Source organism: Sinohyriopsis cumingii, chromosome 9 (assembly GCF_028554795.1).
Source record: "Sinohyriopsis cumingii isolate HCF-2022 chromosome 9, ASM2855479v2, whole genome shotgun sequence".
NCBI lineage: Eukaryota > Metazoa > Mollusca > Bivalvia > Unionida > Unionidae > Sinohyriopsis > Sinohyriopsis cumingii.
In genome coordinates, this window is record NC_142969.1 from 109,099,087 (window position 1) to 109,112,276 (window position 13,190).

General features: G+C 40.3%; 1 protein-coding gene across 1 annotated transcript in view; it reads right to left on the minus strand.

Annotated features, from left to right (window-relative positions):
* Nucleotides 1–10,637: 10,637 nt before the first annotated feature.
* The window catches only part of LOC149792454 (uncharacterized), an 86,714-nt gene continuing 84,161 nt past the window's right edge, over nucleotides 10,638–13,190 (minus strand). The window contains exon 10 of the mRNA XM_089969391.1: nucleotides 10,638–12,965. Within this exon, the coding sequence (XP_089825517.1) occupies nucleotides 12,829–12,965 (137 nt within the window). The 3' untranslated portion in view covers nucleotides 10,638–12,828. The remainder of the gene's footprint in view (nucleotides 12,966–13,190) is intronic.

Sequence of the window (13,190 nt, forward strand, 5' to 3'; positions counted from 1 at the left end):
GATACGACGTAAAGACAATCAGTGGCGACGCGTTCCAGTATAAAAAAGGCCTGTGACCAAGTCGGGGTATCAGTGTTTTTGGTGCTGAAGACTCAGAGATGTCACCCTCCAGAAAACATCCCTCTTCTAAACAGCCCCAAGGAAAGAAAAGAAAAGTTCTGCCTCCTCGTTTAGTCAAACATGGGGACATGTTATCTGTCCTGTCCAAAGCTTCTCCACCCCTACGAAAAAAACTCATTCAATCAGCCTCCAAAGAGGTCATCGATACCGTGTGCGAATGCTGTTTGAACGTCTTGAAAGGCACGATCCCTTTGTCCAAACACCAGTAACAATGCTTAAGCAAACATCATCACGTTCTGCGCCAAATGGTTCAAAAGAAAATTCCCATTCGTCAAAAGAAGATGTTGGTCCAACGTGGAGGCATTTTACCCCTCTTGTTAGGTCCCTTACTGAAAGGAGTCTTGGGAACCATGTTGGGAGGACTGGTGGGAGCAAGATAAAAAGGCCCTCGGAAGTCCCAAGATCTCAGAATCAACCCCTGACAACCCCATGGAAGGACGAAAACTAGCTTTAGTGCCTTACAAACGATGGATGGAATACCATCGTTGGCAAGAACAACGCACCCCGCATTTACCTCCCAATCCCCATTTGAGCGAGATGTCCCAGTTACAACACGAATTGCAGTCCTTGATGGATCGCCAAGATTTGTCAGAAACAGAAAAATCGCAAAAGTACGGTCAACTCTTGCAACGACTGCAACTCTTTCACCAGAAAGCTTTAGACGAAACAGCTCTACCCACTCTGAAAGATTTTAAGACCTTGATGAAAAGTCCAGCACCATCACCAGTACCAGTACCACCACTACCAGTGACCAAGACAGAAAAAGGAGAAGAAGAAGAAGAAGAAGGGTTTCCAACTCCACCAGAAACAGTACGCAAGTTAACAACACCACCTACCTCCAGAATTGGATGGATTAAAAAGATAATGACCACCCCTTCTTCATCACAAGAGAAAAAGAAAGTGAAGACAGAAGTGAAACAAGAAAAAATATCCCCTGTTCCGACATCCTCCTCGACACCTATTGCCGGTCGCACACGCAAAGGATTGCAATCCAAGAAAGTACCCCAAGAGAAAAAGAGTAGCATCTTCCAAGAGTGGGTGTCTTATTAACACACAAACACAAAAAATGGAAAAAAGTGTTAGCCAGCATTTACTACGATCCCTCGCATCCTGCAGGTTACGCAGGAGTTCAAAAATTGTATCGTGCTGCCAAAACTCGACTGAAAAGTCACCGTTTACCTCAAGTGCAACAATGGTTACAAGAACAAGCTACCTACACTTTACACAAACCCATTCGACGCAAGTTTGCCAGAAGAAGAAGGGTTTCAAACTCCACCAGAAAAAGTACGCAAGTTAACAACACCACCTACCTCCAGAATTGGATGGGTTAAAAAGATGATGGCCACCCCTTCTTCATCACAAGAGAAAAAGAAAGTGAAGACAGAAGTGAAGACAGAAGTGAAACAAGAACCGATATCCCCCGATCAGATATCCTCCTCTTCAACACCTATTGCTGGTCGCACACGCAAAGCATTGCAATCCAAGAAAGTACCCCAAGAGAAAAAGAGTAGCATCTTCCAAGAGTGGGTGCCTTATTAACACACCAACCAACACAAAAAATGGAAAAAGTCTTAGCCAGCATTTACTACGATCCCTCGCATCCTGCAGGTTACGCAGGAGTTCAAAAATTGTATCGTGCTGCCAAAACGCGACTGAAAAGTCTCGGTTTACCTCAAGTGCAACGATGGTTACAAGAACAAGCTACCTACACTTTACACAAACCCATTCGACGCAAGTTTGCCAGAAGTCGCACCCGAGTGGAAGGCATCGATCATCAATGGCAAGCCGATTTAGCCGATGTCTCTCATTTGGCCAGCTACAATCGTGGCTACAAATATTTGTTTTGTGTCATCGACGTCTTTTCCAAATTTGCCTGGGTCGTGCCCTTGACATCCAAATCGAGCAGCGAGTTAGTGCGAGCCCTGCAACGAGTGTTGAAACAAAGCGGTCGTCACCCTCTTCGATGGAAAACGGACAAAGGTACCGAATTTCTGAACCAAGCTTTCCAAAAAGAATTAAAGAAACGTGAGATTCATTTTTTTACCACCGAGAATCCCGAAACCAAAGCCAGCATCGTGGAACGTTTTCAACGCACTTTGAAATAACGCATGTGGAAATATTTTACGCATCACCACACTCTGAAGTACATCGACATCTTACCGCACCTGGTGCAAGCGTACAACCAATCTTACCATCGAAGCATCGGACGTGCCCCGCAAGAAGTGACTCCCGAGAACGAAGTGTTGGTGTTTGAGCGCCTGTTTGGTACGTCCCCGACGAGGACTGTCCCCAAGAAAAGTGGAGTGTTGGCCGTAGGAGATTGGGTACGCATTGGCAAAACCAAACGCACTTTCGACAAAGGTTACTTACCTAACTGGACCACCGAATTGTTTCGTGTCACTGGACGAGTGCATGGCCGTCATCCTGCCGTCTATAAATTGGAAGACATGAACGAAGAAATGCTCAAAGGAACGTTTTATTTGCCCGAGTTACAACGTGTCACCAAAAAAGAAGACGACGTGTACGACATCGAAAGCATTCTCGAACGCAGAACCCGTAAAGTGGGCAAACGACGTGTCAAAGAAGTCAAAGTACGTTGGAAAGGATATCCACCCAGTTTTGATTCTTGGATCGACGCTTCGCAAGTCATCGACTATAAAAAGAAGTGACCATCATGCCCTTTCACACAGACGCAGCTACGTCGACCACTCCTTCACCTAGTTCTTCTGTGCAAGATTTACAAAAACAACCCTTGTGGGTGTGGTGTGGAGAACGTGTGCCTAAAACGCAAATCGTCTTTTCTGCCAAATCTTCGTGGTGTATTGTGTCATCGGGGCAGCCATCGCCAATTTGAGTTTGCAACAAGGAGACAAACAATTGTGGACCATTTTATTGAGCAGTTGCATCGGTTACCTGCTTCCCAATCCCTCCCTGAAATTCTCCTCGAACGGGAACCTTGTGTCCAGTGCCAGTGCCAGTCACCACTCCAATAACAACAACAACAACAACCCCATTTTGGGCGGAGACACAACCCCAGTAACCCCTCGGACAGCCACAGAACTCTGGAATTATGAGTCACCAAAACCAATTTTACTTAACCTTACCCAGTGACAGTTCCATGGAGGTGTTTGCCAAGAACACGTTGTGCTGTTACACGGCCAAATTACCTCAGGCCATCCAGTTAGATCACGAAGCCCATTGGGAAGTGGCTTTGGTAGAAATGATTTATCCAACAGAAATCAAAAACATCACTGAAACTCAAAACACTTTTGACATCGAAATTCTGGACCCAATAGTGGAGCAAACCATGACGACCACTTCTCAACATAAATTACTTCCCAAGACCCCAATACCCCGCAGCAGCAGTGACCCTTCTCCTCCTTTTTACGTTTATCACTTTAAAATTAACTCAGGCCATTATTTTAGTGGTCAACATCTGGTGGAGGCCATCGTTGACAAATTCTGTGCAACATTTGACAAAGTTCTGACCGGACTAAAAAAACTTGTCGCCATTGAGTACCACAAACTGTCTCACAATCTACTCATCAAATTTGAAAGTGAGGAATAAAGTATACGTATTAAATTTTGCCCTGAATTGTATGACATTTTGGGTGGAGACCTCAATTTGGTCACGGATAAAAAGACCAAAAAGATTGAGAAAGCAGAGATTGACAACAACGGGCATTTTTCGAGGTATTTTCGTTTCCCGGTAGAACTGAACCAGGGACTAAATTTGATGTTTGTGTACTCCGATGTGGTGGAGTACAACGTGGTGGGACACACCTCCGTGCCGTTACTGCGTGTCATTCCTTTCAAAGTGGATTCTGCCACGGTCACTGACGAGGAAGGTGGAAACACTTACCACGTCCACCGCGAATTTGTACATCCTCACTATTTGCCTGTCAGCAAGTCGTATTTGGACACGGTCAACATTGCTATAAAAGGAGATTTGGGACAAAATATTTCATTCACCAAAGGAAAAGTCACGGTGAAACTCCATTTTCGAAAACGGTTCTCTCACGATTCGTAAGTCATGTATCCAGTGTACCGAGGGGTTGCTCGACAGCGAGGACACGGTTTAGGAGATATGTTAAAATCGGCCTTTCGTTCGGTGGCCCCGGTGTTGAAACCGATGGTGACACGCGGATTGCACGCCTTGAAAGATGCGGCACTGACACAAGGCAAAGAATTTGTCCAAAATATCATCATCGACAAACAAAACCCTAAAGAAGCCTTCATGAGGGCAGGCGAAAATGTCTTGCTACAAACGGGTAAAGACCTTTTGGGCCGACGAGAAACACCTATAAAAGCCCTGCACACTACCGAGTCAGGCATTCAGCAAGGACAAGGCAGAAAGAGACGACGAAGAAAACACCCTTTCACCAGACTTCACACGTCTAAAGCTAGAAAGGCCAAGATAAGAAGAACCGTTCGAGACTTAGACGTTTTTGATTATTGAGACACAGCAACAACAACAAAAAAATGATGCACCGAGAGTCTTGCGCCTGTTCCAAGTCGGAACTGGATCTGTTTGCCATGCCACCTACCATGATGACCATGCAAGAATCCCAATGGGTGGAATTTCATCCCGTCTCCTCACTGACAGATTCCGCTCCCATCGAGTTTGAAATCAAGGGACAGCCCGAAGATTACATCGATCTGAATAGCAGTTACTTGTACTTGAAAGTCAAAGTTCTAGATAAGAATGGAGGTGGTATAGACGGTGACGAGAAAGTAGCTCCCGTCAACAATTTCATGCATTCCTTGTTCAGCTCAGTGGACTTGTACTTGAATAACAAACTGGTCAGCAGCAGCATGGATACTTACCCTTACCGTGCCTACCTGGAAAATCTCTTGACGTACGGAATAGATGCCAAGAATACTCATCTCAATGCTTGTGTGCTATGGGAACCTGACGAAGCGACCAAGTTTGACATAATAGATAAAGACAATGACGGCTTTGAGGAAAGACGAAACAAAATCAAAGATGGAAAGAGTTTAGAACTGATGGATCGTTTGCATTTGGACATGTTGTTGCAAGAGAAATATTTGCTGAACGGTGTAAATGTTCGCTTGAGACTGAATCGTAGCAGTGCTGCTTTCCATTTGTTGGCTGATGCTGATGCTACTACTGGTGGCAATCCTAAAAGCAAAATCGAGGAGGCCAAACTCTACGTACGACGCGTGGAAGTGTTACCCAAAGTGGGAAACGACATTAGTCATACATTGAGCAGAACGACCGCCAAATATCCCATACGACGCGTGGAAGTGAAAACCTTCACCATCCCCACTGGACATCAATCCATGATCGAAGACCATCTGTTTCAAGGACAGTTACCCAAACGTTTAATCCTTGGTATGGTCAAGAATTCAGCTTTCAACGGAGACTTCACTGAAAATCCATTTAAGTTTAAACACTTTAAGGTGAAGAAAATCGAAGTCAGTCGCGATGGCAAGACCTTGTGTACCCGACCTTTCGAACCTGACTTTAGTGACACGAAGATGAATTACTTGAGATGGTACTTGTCCCTGTACGAAGCCACCGGCCAGTTAGGGACCAACACCAGTCACGGCATTACGTACGAAGATTACGCAGGAGGCTATGCTTTGTGGGCTTTCGATTTCACTCCAGACCAAGGCAGTGACGAGGGACATTTCCACCCTATAAAATCCGGCCAGATTCGTGTGGAACTTCAGTTTGCAGAAGAAGTGAAAGAGACAGTGAACGTCATCCTGTATGCAGAATTCGATAATACGATAGAAATCAACACTTTGAGAGAAGTCATTCTAGACTATTAGAAGCTATGGAAGACTGTTATCCCTCTTTACCTAGTGGAGAAACTTTGGACATGGAATGTGAGGAGACCGTGGAAGGAGAATCCCAAGACAAAGACGAAGAAGTTGTCATGATGAAGTCGAGATGGCCAGAACAAGAAGCCCATTTAGTCTCCTGTTTTGCCAAACACTTGGTCGAAAAAATGACGGAATTGATCAAGAAAGATTGCTATGGATGTCAAAACGATCATCCCAGTCAAATTCAACACGATAAATGCCTAATGCTGAGTCAAGAAGAAAAATTGAACGAGTATCTGGACGAAGCTTGGAGTCTCATCTCGGACGAAGTCGTGTTGCATCAGTGGTATAAAGACTTGCGTGAACATTCTTGTCCACCATTAACCACTCAAGAGATCGATCGTATCGAAGCTCTCCTGAATCAAAGTGAGGAGACGAAACGAAGAAACGGTTATTTGTCAGACATTTTCAAGCAAAAAGTCAGGATCGAATTGATGACTTATTATTACCTGTGAAGAAGAAAAAAAAACACACATAAAAAATGGATACCTGGGAATTTTATTACCTTTTGAACCACAGTTCGTATACGCCTTCTTGGAATCCTGTCGTCTGTGCTAAAGATGAACTCCCTCATCGCAAACCTCAAGACCATCTAGCTTACGTGATCAACACGGACGACAGTCATCTCCCAGGAACCCACTGGGTAGCCGTCTACTTTCCTCAAGAAGGATGTGTGGAATATTTCGATTCGTACGGATTGCCTCCTTTGGAAGACGATATCATCGACTTTATGAGAAGAAATGCTTAGACTACCCGATTCAATAATGTGAAATTACAAGGCACAGATTCCTTGGTGTGTGGACAATATTGTGTGCATTTTCTGCATCATCGCAGCCTGGGCTATTCCTTAGAACATTTAGTGACTCATTTTGATCCTCGTTCTTCTTCTAGAAATGATGTGAAAGTAGATCGATGGTTTTGTGACCATTATGCTTATCTTTTGTCTCAAGCTAGGAAACGTAGTGTCCATCAATGGCCTAATGACTTCCAACAGTGGAAATCACAATTTCATTCACGACGTTGTCAGCCCTGTTTAAAGTAGAGTGTGAATTGAAAAAAATGTTTGTCATTTGAAAAAAATGTTTGATGTTATATTGTTTGATTATTGTTAAAAAATGTTAGAGTTGTTGTTGGTTAGTGTTAAGTGATTTTGAATAAAAAATGTTGTGTTTTGAAAAAAAAATGCCTTTGTCTTTTGTTTGGCTATAAGAATGTTGATTCATGCTCTTTGACTTCTTACTATCCCTCTCATGACACTCATTGAACGTTGCGGCTCGAAAACCGTAGAGGGATGTTTTCCTTCACGTCCGCGCTTTGACTTTAAGAACCGGGGTAGTTTCCAGTCTAACCGTCCATTGTCGACTCATCCTCCTAGGAAGATGTGCTCCAAACTAGCTAAGCTAAACGAAGCCTACGTGAATTTGCATAGGGTCAGACACAGTCTGATACCGAAGCCAGAAGAGATAGAGAATGTGAGAATGTTAAAAGTCACTGAAGACCTGATAGAAGAGCTCTTCAGAGAAGAAGTGAACAGGGAGAAAGAAGAATGGACAGAGAAGTACAGACTTCAGAGACAGCAGCAGCAGCAGCAGCAGCAGCATCAGGAACCTGAACCTGACAGAGGCTTTGTCGATTGTCGTATCGACACCAAAGAGTTCTTCTTCTCTTTCCGAAGAAGCAGACCTATCGTCAGAAAGTCTATCCTCAGAGGACGACGCATTCTTAGAAACTAAAAGATTGCCATAGCAATCAAAAAACAGCCCTTTTCAGGGCTACTCAATACTCTAGAAAAGAAATAACAATCGATTTGCCAATGTGTGTATATAGAGTAGTGTGAATATAAACACTAACTCTTTTGTGATGTGAGTGTATGTCTTTGTGTATAGGATTGTGCGTTTGTAAGTGCTCACGTACGTTTGTGTGGATGGTAGATTATGATGATGGTTTCCTTTTGCTGTTTCACGTGTGGGGAGATAAGATTTGGGGTTTGATTGGATTGCTTTGAGTATGTGGATAGTATATTGAAGTGATTAATCAAAATTTTTAAATTAGTAATGGGTAGTATAAAAAAGTGAGTGATTGTTTCTTTTAGGTCCGCGCGTTGTTTGGTTATGATCTAGGTAAGATAACTTTTGTCTTGGGGATGTTTTCCTTCACGTCCGCGCTTTCGCTATAAATTGAAACTCGCTTGGCAGTCTAGCTACCCTGTTCATTCGTTAACAAGACAATGAATACCAGAATAAGCAAACTTCTTGAACTCCAGATACATCTGGAATATGTCAGGCGCCTGTTAAATGAACTGGCCGCGGAGGCCATAGTAGAAGAGGAAAGAATAAAGAAGGAAGAGGAGGAGAGAAGACAGAGGGAAGAGGAGGAAAAGAAAATAGGAGAGAGGATGGCTTACAAGATACCAGAGACAGAGGATTGGGGTGCTGAAGCCACTTATCCCGCCTCTGCACTCCCAAGAAAAAAGGTAAAAGGAGACTGGGGAAGAAGATGTGTGTGTGGTGCCAGGTCTGGAAGGTGCCATCATTAACCAGGTGTCACCGGAGTTCAAAAACGAACAGCCCTTTTCAGGTCTACCCAAACCTTTAGAAAAGAAATAACAATCCATTTGCCAATGTGTGTATGTAGAGTAGTGTAAATATAAACACTGACTTTTTTTTTTCTAGTGTGAGGGTATGTGTTTGTGTTTGTGTTTGTGTGTTTGTGTTTGTAAGCGCTCACGTACGTTTGTGTGAATAGTAGATTATGGGTTTGTTTATTGTTTCTTAGCGTATGTGGAGAGTATAGCTTGGGTTTTGTAACCGTTCACGTACGATTGTGTGGATAGTAGATTATGGATTTCGTTTTAATGATTTGCGTGTGTAAATAGTAGATTTGGGGTTTGTTGATTGCTGGTTAACGTATGTGGATAGTAGATCATATGAAATGAGAAAAGTAGGGGATGTTTTCCTTCACGTCCGCGCGTTGTTTGGTCATGATCTAGGTAAGATCAATTTTGTTTTGGGGGATGTTTTCCATCACGTCCGCGCTTTCACTATAAGAACCCACAAAGTTTGATGTTGGAACCATTCTAAGGAATAACTAAGACAAAATAACTCAAGTATCAGTTTTATTTAATCTATTGAGAGACATCTATTTTTGGATAATGGATGTAGAATATGTTGTAGGAAGAATAGAAGAGGAATGGAGGCATGGAGATATGAAAGACTTGGTAACCAGTCAAGTTCAAGGCCTAAAGACAGCAAGAGATATCATAGCAGGGATGATAGAAGAAGAAGTCAACAAGTCAAGAGGCTTCATTAACCCACCTTACTTCAGAGTGGGAAGTTTGAAGGAAGCACTGGATCATGTCATCCAAGTCCGGTGCTTCCTAGAAAAGATATTGTACTGGACAGAGTGGAGGAATGTAAAATGGGGGTTGGACATATACTTATTAACTACCACACGTGGAGTGAAAAAATAAGAGAAAATGATGGAGAAAAGGAGAAAAAAAAACCACTTAAGGACAGACATTGTCTTACTTTTATGTAGTCCTAGTACTAACGTATCCATTAGTTTCAATTCATGCATAGAGCCAAATGTGGTTTATACTTTATAGTAGTGTGTTAATTTTTGTCGGTCATATATTTAATTATCTCGTCGCATGCGACTACTCATTGGCAATTTATAAACATATTGCCAGGAAGTAGAATGTTGCAATATTTGATTCTTCAGTTATAATTTACGGTGTTCGCCAGTCTAGACTTAGTACATTGACTAACTTTACCCAGTCTGAGTTCTTTGACGAAGGGAATTGTTAGCGGGTCATTTTGCCCATTATTGTAGTCAGTTTATATGAGTGATGTTCTTTTAGTCATGCCCAATTTATTGATGAGATCACTCCCACATAGAAAGAAAAAGAGAAAGACATCATTCTGACCTCCTTTTTGCGGGCGGTGTCATTTCTGTGATGTGGATATTACATTGCTAGTGTGCTGAAAGGTACTGAGTTCGAACTTGAAAAAGGAAGTCAGAACCTGAAGTCTGCAAAGCAGAAATTCTTTATTGAAATCAAATACCACTCAACATAGAAAAATTATACACAAATCAAATTAAATTATACTTTTAGGATGCATAATAAAATTGTTATATTTATTTAAAGATTTGCAATCAAAGCATTTTATCGAATGCTTGTTCTAAAAAACTAACATATTACTTTCCGTAATTTGAAAAGTTTTATTTTTGTTTCTAAATAAATTATTATGTAGCATGCAGTTAGTAGCAAACCATTTCTATAAAAGTCAATCATAAATTATAAATTAACAAAAATTCTAAATAAATTTAAACCATCCATGACACACTATATTTAAAAATTAATATTGAATAATAATGAAAGATTACAGACGCTTCAAACGAAAGTGAAATATTTTCTAAATATGTTTCTTCTCAATATATTAAGATTCCTTGGAGAAATCTCTAAACTAAGATCAATTACATCTTTCTTTCCTGGAAAAAGGAAGTCAGAACCTGAAGTCTGCAACGTAGCAATTATGACTAGGCTGTTGAGAGCGGAGTGCAGATATATATATATATATATATATATATATATATATATATATATATATATATATATATATATATATATATATATATATATATATATATATATATATATATAGTTTTTCCTATACTGACAGACATTCTCTTTGTCTTTAATAGGTCATGCCTTATAACACTCAGCTTCAACTTACGTGTTCTTGTAAGCCAAAAAGAGCCCTCCATCTTGCGTTCCGCTTCCAACAATAATAACTTGCCTCATCAAAAACTGCATACAGTGCAAAACTTACACTCTGTATTCAGTTTTCCCATTATGCCTTTTAAGGGCAATGGCTGGGAATGTTGCTTGCGTAAGTCGTTTTTCTTATGTATGTACTGTATTTGTTACCTTTCTTTCTTAGAATATACAAGCAACACAGTAATATATTATTTGGTATTATGTACAAATGCCGTAGTATATCAGAACAATAGTAATCTCTACTAAAGATATACAATCTAGTTTTGATACATTTCTAACAATCATAGAGGTTATTAAAGACGTACTATTTTGAATTTAGCAATACAGAAATTCTAATAATCATCATCTTTATGAAAATTATACAAAATTAAATTACAGTTCCAAAAATTGCGCTTTGTACAAATTCCTCAAACATTTTATCGTGCCGGTTCGATGTATTAAGGAAGCGTTTATTCACTTCATATTAAATGCGATGAGGTGAAATGTAACCTCAAGACTGTGTTCAAATGTGATCTATTTAGCTTGAGAAGCAAGAGTTAAATTTGCCACATTCTCAAACCAAGAAAAAGTTGGCTGGAACCAAGGTTTATTGCAAGATTCTGACATCAAAGTTATGCATATATGAGAGAGAGAGAGAGAGAGAGAGAGAGAGAGAGAGAGAGAGAGAGAGAGAAAGAGACAGAAGGGGGTAAACAGATTAAGTATTTGTCAAGTCCTCTAAAATAGTTAGAATATGTATCCTTTGATCGGCCTTGAACCTTCTGTCCCCAACTGACATTTTCTAAATAAAACATTTGCAGACATTTGAATTTATGTTATATTGACAGGTAGTAAGTAATGACAACATATTCCACTACTAAGCTTAATTTTGTTTTCCTAAGAGAGAATGAAACAGAGGTTTAAAAAAATAACCTCTTCCTTTTATTCCCAGTTAAGCAGCAGGAATAGGAAAACCATAAGTGAGTAAGAATAATTCTTCTTTATATTCGTAATAGAAAGGATTCCGTTACAAATGTTTTAAGTAGAAATGTAGTTAACTGAAAATTGGACATTAATAAGTTTAAAATAATTCCCAAATAGTGCAAATTAAAGAAACGTACAAGTCCTTTAAGTATTGTTGATGTGGTCAAATCAATCCGCATTTTGTAACAATTATTTGCAAATTCCACCTCCACCAACACCACTAACAACAACAAAAATAAAAAATAGAAAAGAAAGTATCAATTAACGTTATCTTCATGTGCCTAATTAGCGAGAATCTTAGCCATCTCTTCGGTCCGACACGGTTGTTTCAACACGAACAAACACAAAATCCACCCAGTCCGTAAATGTAGTGGTTGCTCTTCAGGGTATATTAAGCACAAACTCTTTAAATTAAACGTTCTAAATGTCACTTGAAATCACTTTGTGAGAGGTTTGAATGTGAACAATTAATCAGGTGCTACAAAGACATTCTTTCTTTTACGAATGAAATGGCTGGAACAATTTTCTTGAGAAGAAGTTGGATGACGGTATTGATTATGGAATAATCATGACCTCTTTAAAATCGCAATGTTAAACTTCTGCCATAAGTTCTCTCATAGTATGAGGTACACAGGCTTCTGGTTTCTCCATGGAATGATATCACCATTTCATTACGGCAAGGAAATCAAGACTGTTTTCCCTAGAATACCCCTCTCTATTTCACTATAATGTCCCTGGTTGAGAAGATAGATAAAAGTCATTATTGAGTACTGAAAAGAACAGTGTACTTTCCGTTTTTCTGAATCTAAGGATCGTTTCTGTATATGTTGTTGTGGGGGTTTAACGCCATTTTTCAGCACATGATAGGCTATGCATGGCGGCCAGTATTAATGGTGGAGGAGGAACCTGGGAAAACCCCGGGAACAACCACCGACCCACGAGAAGCTACTGGAAGCTCTCACATACCAACATTGGCCGAATCCTTGTATATGTGGTAAGAATAAGCAATATTGTATGGCTATGTCTTTTAAATATTGTGTGCGTATTCTTTTGTGCTTTTCTCTACTGCATAACTTTGATTAAGCAATGCCTTGGTTTCGAAAGTATCCAGCCTAGTTATTACCAGTTCGAGTAACTTTATGAAAAAGATGAATGGATAAGCAAGGGCAGTTTGTTTTATCATCACGGACTTCATCACTGGATACCTCGACGCTCATTACGCTCCCCAGGCTCGAGTTATATGGAAGTTCTGAAATGACACAATATATAATTTTTCGAGATACAGTAAAAGATGTATATGTATTTACTGAATACGAGTTAGGAATTCATTGTGTTTGTATGGTACTGTTAATAAATAACGTTTTAAACACGTGAAGAAAAAGACTTGGAGGAACAGAAAAAGTCTTATTGATGACAAACCATTTCAAATAAACGTACACATGGAGTACTGCAAGATAACAAATAAAATAGAAAA